This window comes from Sorex araneus, chromosome X, assembly GCF_027595985.1.
Source record: "Sorex araneus isolate mSorAra2 chromosome X, mSorAra2.pri, whole genome shotgun sequence".
Lineage (NCBI taxonomy): Eukaryota > Metazoa > Chordata > Mammalia > Eulipotyphla > Soricidae > Sorex > Sorex araneus.
In genome coordinates, this window is record NC_073313.1 from 232,555,080 (window position 1) to 232,575,449 (window position 20,370).

At 39.6% G+C, this 20,370-nt stretch overlaps 1 protein-coding gene across 1 annotated transcript in view; it reads right to left on the reverse strand.

Annotated features, from left to right (window-relative positions):
• The window catches only part of FTCDNL1 (formiminotransferase cyclodeaminase N-terminal like), a 43,378-nt gene that overhangs the window by 10,478 nt on the left and 12,530 nt on the right, over positions 1–20,370 (reverse strand). The window contains exon 5 of the mRNA XM_055122823.1: positions 1,597–1,782. Coding sequence (XP_054978798.1) covers positions 1,597–1,782 — 186 coding nt within the window. The remainder of the gene's footprint in view (positions 1–1,596; positions 1,783–20,370) is intronic.

Genomic DNA, 20,370 nt, shown 5'->3' on the forward strand with positions numbered 1-20,370 from the left:
CTATCACTGGCCTAGATTAGGTTTGTGGTGTGATATCTTCCTTCTTTAGTGAGCTCAAATTTGAAATCAGGAAATAGATTTCTGTAACCTTAGTCACAAAACTTACACCTCTCAATTTGTGAGACAAGTTGTGGGAAAATATGTGAGGTTCAAATTGGCAGGGGAGTAATCAGTTTCTGCCTTTCTTCCATAACTAAATACTGAAACATATTTATAATCATTTTTTTATAAACTTGTTCTCTACAGAGGAGAAAAAGATCAACCCTTTAGTGCTACGTGTGACACTGTATAAATGTTATTTTGATCTTGGAATCTTATGAGAGAAGTGCTATTATTATCTCCATCTTATAGTTATGGGTGTTTAGGAATAATGAGATTAGTAATCTTCCAAGGTCATAAGGCCAGTAACATCAAGGCAAATATCCGAAAACAGCTTCAATATCTATGGGTTTTTCATTGTTGCACTGCCCTACTTGACTTGAGGTTTTGTACATCTAAGAGCAGAATTCTGCATGAGGAGTAGTGATAAAAGACCTACGTATAACTCAGGTAAAGTTAGGGCTACAAGAAGTGGATTTTTTTTTTTAATGCCTTGCTTCCTCTTGCTCCTTGAACAACTAGTATTATAATGTGTTGCTTAATGACTGGGATATGTTCTAAGAAACAAGTGGTTAGACCATTTCACCAGTGAGTGCCCATCAGACATTGTGATTACACAGACTCAGTCAGTACAGTTTCCTCAACACCTATGCAATAGAGCACAGCCTACTGAGAACGCCACCCAATGCATGGTCTGTTGTGCTATCACTGATTAAATGACATCGAGCGATAGCTGAATAACTGCTGAGGTACTAGCTGATGATCCGAACATATTCGTAGTATTCTATCTTGTGTGTAATGCTACCCCATCCCCCTACACACTCACAAACATGATAATCAATACTCAAAGAATCATCTCAAATAAAGCACTTGACATCCTGGTGTCATGTTGTGTTTGATTGCATTTGACACCAGGATGAGTACAGGCTTGGGCACTGCCTCATTTTCTTCAGGTATGCCCTTAGCCTGGGAGAGGGCTGAAGAGACAGAGGTGAGAGTTAGTGAGATCCAAGGCAGGGAAAGGACCACTCCTGAGGAATGATATGTTTCCTCTGCTGCGTTGTCCAGATAAGCTTCTCCCTGGCCTGTCTCTACAATTGGATTTCTACTGTGATCACCAACTTGGCCATAATAGATTTTCAAGTGCTAAAAGGTTTTCCTGCTAGTTGAAAGTAACCTCTACTCAATAAGAAGCCCTCTTGAGGTTCCGACCACACCCAGGGCTCACAGTGGCCAACAGTAGGCCTCTGTCAGGAGCTCCATCCATTCTCAAAACTGAGAGCCAGGCTCTAGGTCCTACTGAGTCTTGGGAACCCACACCCTTCATTCTGGCCTCTCCAGTCAGTGTAGAGGCCTGGTGTGAGTATGAGCTGAGAGGAAATCCTCCCCAATGCCAGAAGTAGCCAGCACCAAGAGTTCCCGATGACGTAGGAGGATACTCAGGTTCCTATCAGCAGATGGAAAAAGAAAAAAGGCAGAACAAAGTAAGACGAAAACCTGTCAGGCCACATCTTCGTGCAGGTGTAGCTCCCAAGTCACGTTCAAGTGCACTGAAATCTCTCCTTGTGAACCAACCCAGTTGCTTCCTTCTCTGGACCAGACTGCGCTTCTCTGGCAGGTCAGCCTCACCAAAGAGAAACACGCTGCATCCGGGGACGTGAAGGATTAGACTCTCTGCCAGGCCTATGGACAGTGGGAAATGGTAATGAAATAAATGAGTATCAGACCCAATGGCACAATCCTCTATTGTGACAACATATATTTACCCCAGATTCCAAAAGATTTACTATTTTATTTATTTATTTGCTTGTTTGTTTGTTTTGTGGCCACTCCTGGCAGTGCTCAGGTATTTCTGGCTCTGTGCTCAGGGATCATTCCTGACAGGGCTTGAGGGACCATATGGGGTTCCAGGGATCACACCTCAGTTGGTCCTGTGCAAGACAAATGCCTTATATCCTGTCTATTTCTTCAGCCCTCATTCTAACCATTCCTAAGTGTACACTAACATATACACATCATCGTGTAGCAAACATCAAGGCCCATTATTTGCATAAATTTTTAAAATCAAAGCTTGAACATAACACATTTTATCTTAAAGTTAAATCACATGTGGTGTGCCAGATATCAAACCCAGGTTGGCTGAATGCAAGAGAAGTACCCTACCTGCTGTAATATCTCCTCAGCCCCAAGAAAAATATTATTTTAAAAGTAGGGTCCATGAATATGGCTTTAAAAATCCAAATAATAAATGTGGAAATAATTCTATAATTAGAAATCATCATTTTTAGCCCCAAAGTAAGTCATTGAGGAAAATATCCTCAGTGGATGAAATCCTCATGAAAAGCAATTTATCTTTGCATCACTATTAGTGTGATAACCAGTCAATGGCCTCCTTATATAATAGAGCATTCAACCCACAGCCCAGCTCTGAAGAATATTTGTCCCAAGCAATTCTCCAATACTAACTTCAAAATAATCAGTTTTTTTTAGAAAGAATTTCAAGTTTGTAGAAAATGTGAAGGTTAAAAATACAAATTATGTGGAACCACGGAAAACTATAGATGTAAAATGAGGAATTCTATCTAACAGATACTGTAACCAGTGAAGAACAGGAGGAAAGGGGATGGTGAGGAGGGGCTCAGCTTACATCAAAGAGAGTACAGTTTAGATCAAAAGAGGCAGGTGTCTGAGGACCAGCACAGCAGGTATGGCACTGACCAGGTTCAATCCCCAGCATCCCATATGGTCCCCTTAGTACTGCCAGGAGTAACTCCTGATTGCAGAGCCAGGAGTAGCCTCTGAGCATCACCAGGTATAGCCCAAATACCAAAGAGAGACAGAGAGAGACAGACAGACAGAGAGAGGTATAATAGTCAATGTAATATGTGAACCACATATAGATCCAGATTCAAATAAATCACTCATGGATATTTGCTCAGATTATAACTCTGGGTATCAGAGGGCACTAAAGAGGTATTATGATTAGTTTGATAATGTTATTGTAGTAACGGAAGAAAATGTCAACATTATTTAAAAATACATGGAGAAATAATACATTTTTGGAATTTACATTAAAATAATTTAGAAAAAACACAGAGCAAAACAGCAACATGCGGATGTGTGGGATGTGACTCATCCCAACAACAACATGAGAAAGGAAGAGGGTGGGGGTGGAGGGAGAGGAAGATAAAGGGAGAAGAAAGAAAGGCAAGCAGAGGAAGTAAGGGAGAGGGGACTACCCCATAGATTAGAAGAAGAGATTAAGATTAGATCAACTAAGAAAAGCATTTTGACCATGCCTACCACACAGAAAACCGAGATTCCTTTCCCCTTTTCAAGTCTCTCCCATTGCTCTGAATTCTAAAAGCTGGGCCACGCCTGCCTGGACAAGTATGCTCCTACTTATTAAAAGTTTCTGTGTTTCTTCACAGTATTTAACAGCTCCTCTTCCATGAGCTCTTCTACACAAATCCATGGTAGAATTAATCCAATTTACTTTGTGTTCCCAAATAAGGCAAGAAAATTAAACCATGTCCTTATTTTCAAAGCCAAAGTATACCTAGTAACAAACTTCAGACTACATTCTTCATTGTCAGAGAAATAACAATGATATTTCTAGCTCTTTGTAACCCAAAGGCCCATGGCAGATCAGGTGGACATTTGGAATTTTGCTGAGAAGTAAATTTAGATGTATTTTAAAGATTTCTCTCAAATTCAATCAGAAGAAGATCGTTTTCAATTGAATCATTTCTTCCATTAATCTGTGTAACTGGGCTGGAGCGATAGCACAGCGGGTAGGACGTTCACCTTACACACAGCTGACCCGGGTTTGATTCCTCTGCCCCTCTCGAAGAGCCCGGCAAGCTACCGAGAGTATCTCGCCTGCACGGCAGAACCTGGCAAGCTACCTGTGGCGTATTCGATATGTCAAAAACAGTAACAACAAGCCTCACAACGGAGACGTTACTGGTGCCCGCTCGAGCAAATCAATGAGCAACGGGATGACAGCTGTACAGTGATACAGTGAATCTATGTAACTACCACCCCAAATAATTTCAAGTGTTAACATAATTGTAGAAAAGAAAGAAAAAATTTCTGAAAACTTCAAATCCAAGCCTGGGGAAGACTAAGTCTCAAGAGCATTATAATTATTAGGTAAAGCAAGAGTTCTGTGTGCCTTTCCTGCAAAGCCAATACCACCACAGTCCAACATTTCCAGGGCAGGGACTCTGAGGACTTGTACTGGAATCCAAGGAACCAGAGAAGCAAAAGAATCTTTGCCCAAGTACTGCGCTCTCCTACTGAAACCTATTTCCCCCTTCCTTGTTGTCACGTAGTCTTTTTCAGCCTGTATTCAGTAAAAAGCTCACATCTGACTTCCTTGTATTATTACAGTTCACTGTGAACTTTTACTTCTCCATCTAGCTTTCAAACTCCTTGAACAATCCATGTTTGTTCATCTGAATGAGCTGAGTTTGGTTCTTAAAACCTTTGCAAATGCTGAACTTTGCCAATCAGGAATAGCTGTCCACTCCAAATCAACAACTAAGGATAGCAAAATAATCCTAGTGCTGGAAAAGAATTAGAGTTAACACCAGCCAAGTGCACAATGCAATCCCAGCAAGAAAGCATAGAATAATTTCAACCACTATCTCACATTAACCAATTATCCCCAGAACAACTATCCCTAGAACAACTAGTGCAAGGGCACCGTCAAAATCACCTGTGTCAGAATAAGACTGTGCCAACAGGTTGTCTTGAATTTAGCAAAACAAAAGTCTGCAACTTCCTAAACTGCTTTCATTAAAAGACCAGACATTTTTCAATTTTTCTTCTATTTTTTAGTTTTCCCCATCATTATTAGTAGCAACTCTTACTTTTCCATTTTCACTTGTCATGTAGCACTGTCATAGCACTGTCGTCCCATTGTTCACCCATTTGCTGGAGCGGGCACTAGTAACGCCTCCACTGTGAGACTTGCTGTTACTGCTTTTGGCATATCGAATATGCCACGGGTAGCTTGCCAGGCTCTGTCGTGTGGGTGGGAAACTCTCAGTAGCTTGCTGGGCTCTCCGAGAGGGACAGAGGAATCGAACCCGGGTCGGCCTTGTGCAAGGCAAATGCCCTAACCTCTGTGCTATCGCTCCAGTCTTTCACTTATATTCTGGGGGGAAAAAATTGGCAATATTTTTGTTTGGCTGGGTTTTGTTTGGGCCCACTGTTGGTAGAGTTAGGTGCTACTTCTGGCTTGGAGTTTGAGGATGACGAGCCAGCAGTGCCAGAGGAGGGAGAATATGCAGTGCTGGGTATCAAACCTGGGGCTTCTACATGTGACGCATGTGCTCTAGCCCTGCTCTCTAGCATTTTCAATATTGTAAAATATGTAATTAACTTTTATGACGGGATAATGCTTCTTTTCTTGGGGGGGCACATACAGTGGTGCTCAGGGATTACTTACTCTTGGTTGTACACTCAGAGATCATTTCTAGTGGACATGGGACTATATGGGATGCTAGGGATCAAATAGGGATAAGACAGAGAACTTGTGCATGGCAAGATCCCTACCCACTGCACCATCTCTTGGACTGGCTGAACTTTTCACTCAAAACTGCTGTCAGTCATTTCACACAGGCATATTTTCTCATTGTCAATTTTAGAGACAGCTGTGAATTTGGTTGTTACATTTTTGTAAAAGGAGGACCAAAGAAATGCAATACTTCTCTGTACCCTCATGGTGATTCACAAATTAAAAAAAAAAAAGAAAGAATTATACAGTCTTAAGAAAAAAATTAAAAATAAATTTAAAAAAAGAAATGCAATACTTCTTGGTACAAAGAAAAGTTTAAGATTCACTTGTTGTTGTTGTTCTTTTGTTTTGGTTTGGGGCCACAGCTAGCAGTGCTCAGGGGTTACTCCTGACTCTGGACTTGGAGATCACTCATGGCAGTGCTCAGTGAGCCATACAGGAGTCTGAGAATCAAACCCGGATCAAACCCATGTCAGCTGCATGCAAGGTGAGGCAAGTACCCCAGTCATTGTATTATCACTCCGGTCTAAGCTTCACATGATTTTTTTTTGTGTGTGTGGCGGGGGGGTGTCTTTTGGGACGTTATAGCTGTGCTCAGAACTTACTCCTGACTCTGTGCTTAGGGATCACTTCTGGCAATGCTTGGGGGACCATACAGAATACTGGGGTTGAACCCCGTGTCAGCCCCATGCAAGGCAAGCACCTTACCCCATACACTATAACTCTAGCCCTGAGGCTTTATATTCTTACCACCACTGCTTTTATTTCTGAGCCCCTAAGAAACACTACAGTGACTGAAATGTAGTATTTTTTTTGATGAGCAAATATTTAAGACACCATTTTAAATCAATTTAATTAAATATATATAACCGCCTTATGACTACAGTTATATCCAGTATAGCCCTTTCCCCTCTGCTTTGTTTTTTTCAGAAGCAATTTAAGATGACTGGTAAAATGCAGCTAAAATTCAACAATAAATGGATTTTCACTTTAGCTACTTCAGGAACATAACTGATAAGTTTGCTTTTGTTACATTTTTGATAGCAGCCATAATGCACAATGAGAAAAAATTCCCAAGTCTGCCTTCTCCTTTCCTCTAGAAATACATAAATTTGCTTCCCTCTGGCCAGGGTATGAAGATGTGGCTTATTATTAGCATTTTTAAATAGCTAGCTATGTTTATTTTAAAAATACCCCCAAAATGTCATAAGATAAAATTCTTTCTATATTAGTCAAAAAGAGTCATATTTGACCTGTATGGCCTCAAACTCAACAAGTGAGGAGAAAACATACGAAATCTAAAAATTAAACAGGGTGCTAGACTTGCAATCATGTAAGCATCTTCTAGTTTTAGTAAAGCTTTCTCAATATAGCCAAGTTTTTGTTTAGTTAATTTTTTTATTTATGTATTTTTAAATGAGCAGGGGGGAAAAATCTCTACCAGAAGCCATTAAGAAACTCAGATGGTAAAACAGATAGCCCTCTTAGTTTTTTGCCTAAATTTACACACATACCTAAAATAAAACTTGCCGATTGATCTTGCTCAGTGCTTTGAAAAAGAATGTCATTTGCAAATACAGTGAAGTAGCAGTGTGATGTTGCACTGCCTCTAATTAAGTGCAGACTAGGAAAAATTATTCTTAGTTTCGTTTATGGAAGGGGTGATGGAAATTTCTCTTTGCAATTCAAAATTATTTTAAAGATAGAGCATTTCTTTTCCAATGTCTTCATTAAAAGGAGCTGTTAGGAATTGTCTCCCAACCATTCCCAAAGAGCACAAAGCTACCCAGTATTCGCCCCATATGCTCGACTTTGAAGTGTGAAGCTGTGACCATCCCACTAGACTCTTACACCACCATCAAAGCCATCTCATTACGCCCAGCACTGAGAGTTAAAGCGCAGGGCCGTAACCGCTCCAACACAAACACTGCATTAACAAAGCAACCACAATATTCCTCCCCCACATGGCTAGAACTTGGAGAAATTTTTACCATATGTACACATGCACGAGATACGAAAATTTATTGTGCTAGAACATCATTGAGAAGTACATTAAACATGCTGACTAGAACTGCCTGTTATACTAAAGGAAGGGGGGGGAATAAAATGCAGCTGATCTTTATGATGAAAGAACAAAACATTAGGCTGAAAAATGAGATGAAGTGCAATTGTTAAATTGCATTTCTACTGACACACTCTGTTGCCTGCTCTTTCTTGAGGTAGCAGAAAACAATTTAAGGGGGGAAACAGAACTCTACTACATGTCACTGAATGCTACTGTTTATTCTGTCACATTTAATTCCTAAAGGACAATAGCTTACAAAAAGTGATATGCTAACAATAGCATCTAAAACTCTAAAGGACAAGACTTGTTAAGAAAGAGTCATTTTTGTTGTGTCTCAGTTGTCAATTATCATTGGCATGGAAATGAAAACTAAAATGTAAGGGAAAAACTGTGACATGTTCTTGAATGGAAAATGAGGCCAGGGTAAGAACTTGATTGATTTTCTTTCTTTTTTTTTTTTTTTGATGGGGGTAATCTGTAAAATATCTATTTTAGCATTTGCAGTGTTTGTGCTCTAGAAAAATTCTTGAATTTATAAATAAAATGCTATTCAAAATGTTCATTCAGCATTATTTGTAATGGGGACATGTGAATTTAAATGTCAATAAATAAGGGAATAGGTAAAATATGATAGATTTGTATATAACACCATAATCATAGAGTAGTTTAAAAAAATGTGTTGAATGGTATAATACCACAGCAGATTTCTAAGATAATGTGATGAATGACAAAGTTACAGAATGACAGCATTTATATTACAAGTATATCTAAGAAGTCCTATATTGGACTTATTGGAGTATACACATATATAAATAAAAGCATGAAAAAATTCTGGATTGAGTATGGATAGACCATACTCAGACCATAATTTGGCAGATATGGGTCAAGGAATCAAGTTCAGGGATGTTGACCAAAAATGATCTTCAATTCACCTGAATTGTTTGAAATTTTGAAAAAAAATGAAAAGTTGTAGGTCAGATCTAATAAACAGTTGTGAAGATTCATTGTTCTGTTATTATTCACATGGGAGAATCTAAATATATTTCTTATGTTCCTAGGTGTATTTTACAGCTATAGAATGAAAATTTCACCAATACCTTCTGTCCACTATAAATCTATGAATTTATAACCCCAAATTATGAATATGCTTTTTATTTTCAAGGAGATAAATCATCCATGAAAATATGTGGCATACTAAGAGTTTGGAGAATGCTTTACATGTGTAACTTTGCAGCAAAAAGTCTTATTCCCTATAAAATAACAGAATGGGAGACTAACACCCAAGAATAGTAGAGGTAAGGACCAGGAGGTTTACTTCACAGCTTGGAAGCTAGCCTCAAATGTTGGGGGGAAAGGCAGCTCAGATAGAGAAGGGAACACTAAGTAAAGGGTGTTTGGAGGACCTGCTCAGGTTGGAAATGCATGCCAAATGTAGACTATAGACCGAACTCAATGGCCACTCAATACCTCTATTGCAAACCACAGCACCCAAAAGGAGAGAGAGAACAAAAGGGAATGCCCTGCCACAGAGATGGGATGAGGAGGGGGGAATGGAATGGGGTGGTTGGAGGGATACTGGGATCACTGGTGGTGGAAAATGGGCACTGGTGGAGGGATGGGCACTCGATCATTATATGACTGAAACGCAAGCACAGAAGTTTGTAAGTCTACAACTGTATCTCATGGTGATTCACTAATGATAAAAAAAAAAAAACTTATTCCCTTGCATATACTTCATTGTCATACCTGCAGAGATTTTTTAGTTTTTTGTAGGGAATATGCAAGTAATATAATTACCACTTTGTGCAGATATAACACAATTCACTTAAAGAATTCCAGTGGACTCAGTGACAAATTCCAATAAACTCAGTGACCTAACCTATTTAATTTATGTATATTCAGTAAGTTGCGTTAGTCGGTCCAATAGCACTCTTTAATTGTTCAGATACAGAGCTCATGGCGCCAGGTTTCTTGGGAGATGTTACTCTATTCTTTGTCTCTGACATTCACAGTGGTGTTTAACATGGCCAAACATGAAAGCTTGTAACTATCTTACAGTGATTCAATAAAAATTTTTTAAAAATAAAAAAAGAAAGAAAATTGTCAAGAGGTGTTACAATACTATTTGTATAGTCATCTGAACCTCTTTATTTATCTAATATTTCTCTGGTGTAGGGATTGAATATCACTTTGCAAATGAAAAATTAATGATAAAGGAGAAACTGTCACAGAATATGGACTTTTGGAACTGAAAGCACTACAAAGGTATCATCCACTCCAAAGAGGTCTTCCAACATCTTGTCATATGACACTTCACTCAGAAGTTACCTTATTTGAAATACTTATAAACCTGACAAGAGAGAGATCTATGCTCCTATGGTCAAAGGGACTAGCATGGGCCCCAACTGTGTCCTGTTCTATTTGTTGAGACAGTGTCATTAATATTAATGACAACTACTCACTGGTGGGATGCAGAAAATGAAAGCCTTTTCAAATGGGTATCATTTCTCATTAACATTCTTACAGAATGTTATTATTCCCCATTTTATAGTTACACAAATGAAAACAACTATATGTTTCTTAAGATCAGTTGACAAATAAATAGATCTGGGATTTGAACTCAAGTAAATCATTTAAAATTTTTTACTATTCCCAATTCTTAGTAATGTCTTCCCTGTCTAGCCAAAATAATCTCATGTTGATCAAAAGACTCCTGGTCCTATACACAGGTATATGTAATGGGTAGATGGGCTTGGAATTGGGCCAAAGGCTTCAAAACAGTTTTGCCCATTTGTTAAAGACCTCTCCCTTTCTTTCATAAGGGCTAATGAGAAATTGGCTGCCACAGAAGGAAGTTCAGATAGGATATGGTAAATTCTTAGGGTTGATTAGGAATCTTTCCAGTGAGCAATGCATCAGTAACGCATAAACAGTCTTCACTATAAAGCCTATTCCCCATAGCAGTGAGGATTAACTTGGCTCTTCTATCCCACTAGTGTTTTCCACAATGGAAAACAAATGGTTTGCATAAATTAGTTCGACTTCCTTATGGAAGCTGCTCCCATACATCTTCCTGCCCATTGGCCACTGAAAATACTCAAATACTTCTCAGGGGTCTCAAATCTCACTCTAATTCCATTCCCCCCCAAAAAAAACAGGTCCAGTATTCTTATTCCCCTTCCCACACTACTACTTTCTTTTTTCACCTTTCCGGAAGGCCCATTTCTACCCACTCCCACCTTTTAAAATCTCCTTTTGGATAAAAGTGTTTCTTTTTCATCACTGACATTTCCTTCCATGTGGGTCCTGCCAATGTTGCTGACTTCAGAATGTGACCTTTTTGGGAAAAGGATCACTACTGATACAACTAGTTTTGAAGAGATCATCTACTGGAGAACAGGGGGCCAAATTCAGTACTGTTGTCCTTATGCAAAGCGGGAAATCTGGATGCAGACAATACTAGGACTAAGTCATGTGAACAGAAAAAGGGCCATTTACAACTCAAAAGAGAACAGTTACTTTCTTCACAGGCCTCAGAAAAAGTCAACCGTTCTGATAACCTGATTCCAAACTTTTAGTCTCCAGAACAGTAAAAGAATGCATTACTGTTGCTTAAACAACCTCACCTGGGGCTGCAGGACACAGATGAGCACAGCAGAAGAATGTCTGCCTACACATGGTAGACCTGGATTTGATCCCCAGCATCCCATATGGTCGCCGAGTACCACCATGAGTGATTCTTGAATGCAATGTCAGGAATAACTCTTGAGCATCACCAGTTATGGCCCCCCAAACAAACCAAGAAAAATTAATTAATTGAACTACCTCATCTGGGACATTTTTGTTTGTCTTGTCTCTGTTCGGTTTGGGTGCCCCACCTGGCAATGCTCAGGGGTCACTGCCAGGTTAGGGATAGAACCCAGGCTTTTTGCACGTAAAGCATGTACTCAGTCCATTGAGTTATCTCTACTGCATTTTTTTTTATTAATTTAGGGCTAAGAAATAGATACATTGGTTTTGATCCTTTCCAGTGGCAACTCCCTAATAAGGAGTTTGAGAAAGACCTTCTCCACTGACCTTCTCCAGTAGGTCTGTGCTTTCAGCTCTACCAAGTGACTGGCTAAATGACGCTGCTAACTCTTCAGGTGGATAAAGATAGCCAGCAACAACATTACTTTATCAGTAATTAAGTTAGCATTTCCATTTCTCATCAGCTTCATGCTACTGTCCAATCAATTCCAATCAGGAAAGGAAGTGTTCTATTTACAATAGCCTCCTCTTCAGCCCCTCTCTGGCCTCCTATTTCTTGGATCAGGGAGTGCCCAAATTCCTAATTTGATTTCTCTGGAGTAAACCATGTGCACTACTTTTCAAATGCTTCTCTTTGGGGCTGTCAACAATTCCAGCACAAACACTGCAACTTTCTCACAAAACAATTTGACACCTCCTCAAGATGGCAGGTAGCTCAGAGTGCCTACGAGAGACACAGATGAAAAGGAAATACCCACTACTTACCTCAACATATTATCTTATATTATATTGTGGCTTAATTAAATCAGTTTCATTTAATAAATGTGATTTTCATAGACACACAAGAAATGGTAATTTGATTAATAATGAGGTTCAAATTATTATAACAGCACCAATGTATATTGCTGTTATATCATCATCGTGTGGAATCCTTGAGAAGCATGCCTGTTCTCAGCCCTTAGAGGACAGACAGACAGGTTGCTGTGTACATGAGGTCATGAGGGCCTTAAGTTGATGCACTTTGAGCTTAGAGGTCTTTTGATACCACCAGCATGTAAGAATCTTCATTTAGAATCTTCTAATATAGCTTTGACAACAAAAACTCTGTAAATGCTGCAAGAAAGAAAAAGGAAAAGGAATTATGGGGACAGAGAGATAGAGCAGGTAGGGCACTTGCCTTGCACACAGCCAACTTGGGTTCTATCCCCAGCATCCCATATGGTCCCCCGAGTACTGTTAGGAGTGATTCCTGAGCACAAAGCCAAGAATAATTCCTGAACACTGCCAAATGTGGCCCCCAAACCCCCTCCTCAAAAAAAAGGAAAAGGAATTCTCAGGCTTGGAAAGTTAATATGGTATCAGTCACCTGATAAACTCCCCTTCTAAGACACCATCAGAAACTTCTGAGGAAAGTAAATTCCACTAAACATCAGAATTTTGGAGTCTTAAACTTTCAGATTGCCTTTTTGTTTTAACTTCCCTGCTAGGAATGAATTACAAGAAGTTTACAGTTAGGCAGAAATATTTCATGTTCTCCACTTTTTCATCCCAATATTAAATATTCTTTTAGTATATTTATCATTGTCAATATTCTCAATAACTACTATTCAGTACATATCAGGAGGAAAATATGAAAAAAGGGAATGGGTTATCACTGACCATCACTTGGGCCATTGGGTCTTGATCTTTCTGACCTACACCTAAGAATCATCCATCTCAGCAACAAAGAGGAAAGCATTAATCTACCAGCTTAGGACCTCACACCTTTCAGGGAGTGCCCCATCAGATGTTAACTTCCTTGAACTTCAGGTTTCTGCATAACCCAAGTGAGAAAGAATGCAGTTTTTCAAATATGTTTGGATTCGTCCATAACTGCAATCACTGAAGAAAGGTTAAGTACCCCAGCTTTCCCAATGTTCTTTTTCTTCCTCATTATTACTTATGTTTCACAGAAGCAGCTATAAATTTGGTATATTTATTTAGCCTCTACCAATGTGCATTTGTGAACCTGGTAAGTCTACTTCATAAATAAAATGCTCTAAGTCACTGGAAGTCAGTCTTAATACATAAGCTATATTGGAAATGTACAATTTTCTGTATCATTTTTAGATTTTTATATGGTGGCAGTATTCTATAACTCTCAAACTAAATTCTATGTCCTAAAGCTACATTAACATTTGTTTGATTCAATGAAGGTAATACTAATGGTGGAGAGAACTATATCAGAACCCAGAATCTAAGTAGACTAATCTCAACCAAATACAGGGCTGCTTTATGAGACAATCTCCATAGCAACTAGAGAATCGGAGTAGAAAATTCTTGAAGTGAAAAGTTGCTCCTGATTTGCCAGATCAACCCATGTTTTGACAATCTGTAATAAGGTAATCAAAGGGTCTCAAGACTATCACATAAGTGTTGACATCGTGTGAATTTGTCATGGCACATGTCCTCTAAGTCATAAAAATACCCCCCAAAAATCTATGAGGCTGATAATTCTAATCAAATTCATTAATGCTTCATAGATTGTGAGATTAAAAAATTAAAATCTTTATATAAGTGCTATCTCTTTACTCATATAACTTATTTGCCAGCATCTTATTGTTTCATACTTATTTATAATAGATCACGTACAATATAAACTCATTGAACTGATGACACAAAACAAAAATCACATTTTCATATCCTTTGAAAAATTCATAATTATTTACCAAGGGTGGGGAGTGGCTAGAGGAGACCCTGAGGCAATGGTAGAGGGAAGCAAAGACTCTGGTGGAGAGTGTGGTACTGAAACATTGTATGCATAAAACCCTATCACTACAGTATTATTGATGTAGGCAGGTAGATAGAGAAAGGCCCTTGGCAATGAAACAGATTAACAAAGTCTCTGGGAAGGAGAATCCTGAGACTGACCCACCTTGTGGATACAGAAAACAGACCTGATAAGACCTTCAGCTGACCCTGAGGAGGTTGGACCCCTCCCCATGAAGTTCCTGGAATTCTATCGACCTCTCCCTTAATCTGATTAAAATGTGATCCAGCCTAAAGAAGACCATCACCATCCCCAACCTCCCTGGTAACCTCCTTAGCAACGGACTTTTACCTGGGAAGAAGCCCCCACGTGGGGGCAGGTTGAAGAAACCCTATAAAGGCCACCTTGAACAAAGGAAGATCGCGCATATGCTGCCTGAGCCATGTGCTGCTTGTGCCCACGTGGCCGAGCACATGTGGTGCCCGAGCACATGTGTAGCCCGCATCTCCCCCCTTGAGATGTGTACTTTCATGCTTTCGTGTCCAGTGCTAGAATGTGTGTAGGGCTTCCTCCATCCTTGGAGAAGCCCGCGTTCTCTCTTGAGCGTGTTACTCCTACTGGTTTTTCTTTTCCACTTATCCCTTCCTCCTTCCCTAAGACCTTCTAAATAAAATCTGCTACTTCACTGCTTGTCTACTCCTGAAATTCTTTTCCTCGAGCGAGACAAGAACCCAGTAACCCTGGGTCCAGGGTGTTTGAGGCGATTGGAGAGAAAGTGACCGTCCTTTTCCTTCCCGCTTCACGCAAGTCACCCATGGGGCCCACCGACATCATTATGAATTGCAATGCTTCAAATAAAATAAATAAACAATAAAGTTAAAGTGTCAAAGGTAAGGCCCAGACTTCGATAACTAAATATTATGTGCCTATATACTAGGTTTATTTTTGCTTTTGCTGCAAATCAACAACAGCATATATCCAAGCACCTTCTCCACTGATCCTTCCCTTCCCTCTTCATTCAATCTATTTCATGAAGTTTCATGTATAAATGAGAAACAGAATCATATTTCAGAAACGAAGGCTCCTACATATTAAAATACAGAGTAATAAGAAGTGAACAATACCCAAGAAATTCTATGGCCCACACCAGTCTTTCAGAGAAATTATCTAGGAAATTTTGCTGAAGGGCCATCTCAGTGGTAGAGTACATGCATTGCATATGGGATCCAAGATCTAATTCTAGGAAGTGTGCACATACACACGTGTTGGGGCTGGACTGAGCTATCAGGGCGAGCCCATGTATACTGTACCGTACTGTGGACAGGAACATAGGGACCCATGAAAATGGGCGAGATTTCTCGTGTGTCCTGACTGGTTTGGATGAAGCTGAACATTTTTTCCCTTCAAGCTGCCTTCAGAAAAATAATTTCAGTATATTGAAAAGAGCAGTTTTCCTTTTCTCACAGAAGCCTGGCTGGTCTTTGACATGCAGATCTCAGGTGTTAGCCAGGCCTGACCTTTGATATTGTAAATTGTAGGCTCTGGCCCAGTCTAGTCTTTGGGATGTAGATTTCAAGTGGGCCCAGTTTGTATTTGAAGTGTAGATTTCAGGTGGCAGCCCAGCCTTGTCTTTGGGATGTAAATCCAAATGCCCAAGAAATGTTTTGGTTTTCTATCTTCTTTCCGGAGGCCAAAATTACTGGCCTGCAGATGCAAGGAAACAATGCATGTTTTGATGCCTCAATGTTCTTTCTGTAACTTCTTTTGATGCCTTTGATGATGTCACTGTATCCCGCCCTTTAGAGGTACCATGATCAATAAAAGGAGACTACAGGGCTCTCTACCTTTGTCAAGAGTCAGAGAGAACCTTGGTCCTCCACATAATACATTTCTTCCTTCTTCCGCACGTTCCTTATCAACACTCGCATGCTCATGTGTGCGTTAAGTAAATGGCAAGAACACTTCCCTTGCTTAAGTGAGAGTTTGAGTTTGATCTTTGGCTACAGAAAAAAAATACTAAAGTCCAGAAATTGAGGTGGAAAAATCTTTAGTACTGAGTTAGAAGACAGTGGGGGAAAAGAATAGTATTCTTGTTAATTTAACACTGGTTTAAAATGAAGTAAATTCATTGTTCTTGGAGAATCCAAGATAATTAGAAAAGTAAAGACTTCTAACTCTCTTGGAGTGTGATCCATACACTCATTTTAATTTCTCCCAATTCCCTACCCCACTGACCTTTAAAAAAAAAAAAGTAAGGAGATCAGTTTTAAACCATTGACTCACCTAACCAAACATACGAAAATAGCAAAGGAAACAATAGTACTGGAATCAGGAGAGCAGAAATAAGAATAACAGGAGATACAGCAGACCTAGGACAGCAAGAAGGTAAGGACAGCAAGAAGGTTCTTTCGACCAGTAACCTAACTTATACACAGGTACCTGAAAATGATCAGAACTGGCAGACTGCCTTTGGGAGGGAAGAAGCAAGCAAAGCTGAAACAGAATGGTGAGAAGTCTGGTACACAGAAGTTATATTCTACCCCCTTTCATGTAGGCTTTTGCTCTGCTCCCACCTTGGCAAAAGATCTAAGGTAAAACACAGGACTCTGGGTCAGGGGTAAGGGATATGGTATAGCTGAAATACGGATCACAAACATTAAGGAAACATTTCAGAATTCAATGCTAAGACCCTTACAGCTCTTTTCTGCAACTGAATTTCTTAACTGTAGGTAGGTATGTTTAAACTCCAGCTTGAAGACTAGAAGATCCTTCTCCAGGGAAACAGAAGAGTCCAAGAGGAAACCAAATGAAAAGGAAAACAAAAAAGAAGGGGCTTTTTCTAATAAAAAGACACATCCACTTCACTCTACAGCTAACAACACACATTCCACCTACATACTCAAAATACGTGTCTAATATTTACTGCCCATTTTTTTAGAGCAAGGAGTCAACCAACGATCTAGAGAAGCCTTTAAAATAAATAAAAAGGGGTCAGAAATAGTGTTCAGGAGTTAAAGTTCAGATCTTTCATACAGATGAGCCCCATTCAATTTCAGGAACTACATGGTCCCTCAAGAATCAATGGATGTACAGCAATACCACTTCTGGGAATGTACAAAAACAGCATGTACAAAAACAGAACATACAAAAAAAAAACTTGAGCCCCCAAAACAGCAGAAATGCCATCTGCACTTCTATGTCTATTTTCTATTCACAATAGCCAGAATCTGGAAAAACCTAAATGCCTGAGAACTAGGTAAAGTAACTATGGTTCTTCTACCCAATGGAATACCACACAGTTGTTAGGGAAAAAATGAAGTCATAAAATTTGCTTATAATGGATGGACATGGAGAGTAGATTGCTGAGTGAAGTGAGTCAGAAGGAGAGGGATAAATATAGAATGACTGCATTATGTAGAATGACTGCATTCATTCCTGAGATATGAAAAAAAATAGTATAAGACCAATATCCAAGGCCAGGGACCAGGAGGACTGGTCAATGGTTGTAAGCTTGTCACAGTGTATTGGGGTGGGGGCTGAGGGTGGGGTCGGGGGAGCAAGGGCAGTAGGATAGAGAAAGAACCAATATAATGATAATAGTTGGGAATCATTACTCTGGGCAAGAATTGAGACTTGAAAGTAGGTAAAGGGATATACATGATAACCTTTCATTATTCCAAGTCATAATGCTCAAAAGGAAAGAGAGAGGGAGAGAGAAAAGAGGAAGAGAGAAAGAGAGAGAGAGGTAAGAGAGAAACAGAAGAAAAGTGTATGCCATAGAGGAAGGGGGCAAGAAGGAAACTGGGAACATTGGTGGTGGGAAATTGGGAAATGTACACTGGTGAAGAAACAGGTGTTGAAACACTGTATGACTGAAATCCAATCATGAATTATTTTGTAACTGTGTATCTCACTAATTCAATTATAAATAAATAAATAAATAATCTTTAAAAGACTCAATGGGTACAATTATACTTTGGTCATCTCTGGCATACCTAGGCCCAAGCATCACATGGCATCCTTGAACCCTCATACTGCCAGCCAGTTGGCTAAGAATCACCCAGAAAGACTCCAGCCTTTTTAGCACTTCTTAGGAAGCCTCACAGCTTCTGAAAAGTTCGAGAGGCCCCCCCATGCAGAAAAGAAAGACAAACAAAAACAGAAAAAAAAGCAATCTGGAGATAAGTACGTGTGTAGCTATGAAGAAAGAGACCCATACAAAAGAAGAAGAAAATGTCAAAAATTATCCATTTCCACTGTATTCCTAAAACAAAATTAGGATGCTCCCTAAACAACTTTTTGGTTTTCTGCATTTTTGGGTCAGACCTGGATGCACAGGGGTTACTCCTGGCTCTGCACTCAGAAATCACTCCTGGTAGTTCTCAGGGAACCACATGGGATGGTGGGAATCGAACTCGGGTAGGCCATGTGCAAGGTAAATGCCCTACCTGCTGTGCTCTCGCTCCAGCCCCCCTAAACAACTATTTTTTTTTAAATTTTTTATTGAGTCACCATGTGGAAAGTTACAAAGTTTTCAGGTTTAAATCTCAGTTATACAATGCTCGAATATCCATCCCTTCACCAGTGCTCATATTCCACCACCAAGAATCCCAGTATAGCTCCACCCCGACCCCCACACCCCTAACCCCCCCACACCCCTAGCCCCCCCACCCTTAGCCCCCCCCGCCTGTGTAACTAATAAATTTCACTTTACTTTCACTTTGATTGCATACAATATTTCAACAAAACTCACTATTATTGTTTGGAGAGTCTCTCCCCTAAAGTCAGACCTGCTGAAAAGGAAGCATTAGATAATTTGTTTTCCATTGCTGAGGATGAAGAGGTATGAGGTGGAGTGACCACACTTAGCAGCCTCTCAGTTTTGGATTTCTGTAATTTAGTATTTTAGTAACTAAGTCCAGAGAGATATCTGCCAAAAGTTGCATTGTTGCCAACTTGTACTTCTCAGTTACATTATATTCCACATATGAGTGCAATCTTTCTATGTCTGTCTCTTTCTTTCTGACTCATTTCACGCAACATGATACTTTCCATGTTGATCCATTTATATGCAAATTTCATGACTTCGTGTTTTCTGACAGCTACATAGTATTCCATTGTGTAGATGTACCAGAGTTTCTTTAACCAGTCATCTGTTTTGGGGCACTCTGGTTTTTTCCAGATTCTGGCTATTGTAAACAGTGCTGCAATGAACACAGAAATACATATGCCATCTCTACTATACCGTTTTGCCTCTCCGGGATATATTCGCAGGAGTGGTAAAGCAACCGGTGTTGGCGTGGATGTGGGGAGAAAGGGACTCTTCTTCACTGCTGGTGGGAATGCCGACTGGTTCAGCCCTTTTGGAAAACAATATGGACGATTCTCAAAAAATTAGAAATTGAGCTTCCATTTGACCCAGCAATAAACAACTATTTTTAAAAGAACATTCATAGAGTAAATAAATGCACTAGAAAAAATGCAGGAAAAAGTTTTTAAAAACCTTTTTAAGGTTTAAAATATAAAATATAGTCGAAGCCATCTACCACAAGCCAATGGCAAGCATTATCCTCAACGGGGAAAAACTAAGGGCTTTTCCTCTAAGATCAGGCACAAGACAAGGATGCCCACTCTCACCACTTCTCTTCAATATAGTACTGGAAGTACTTGTGATAACTATTAGACAAGAAAAAGAGATTAAGGGCATCCAGATAGGAAAGGAAGAAATCAAACTCTCACTATTTGCAGACGATATGATACTATATCTAGAGAAGCCTAAAGCCTCTACTAAGAAACTCTTAGAAACAATAGACTTATACAGTAAAGTTTCAGGCTACAAAATCAATACCCAAAAATCCATGGCCTTCCTATACACAAACAGTGAGGCAGAGGAAAGGGACATGAAAAAAGCAATCCCATTCACAATCGTGCCCCAGAAAATCAAGTACCTCAGAATCAGCTTAACCAAGGAAGTAAAAGACCTCTACAAAGAAAACTGTAAAACACTACTCCATGAAATCAAAGAGGACATGAAGAAATGGAAACATATACCCTGCTCGTGAACAGGGAGAATCAATATTGTCAAAATGGCAATACTCCCCAAAGCATTATACTGATTCAACACGATCCCTATAAGGATACCATTGACATTCTTCAAAGAAACGGTTCAAGCAATCCTAA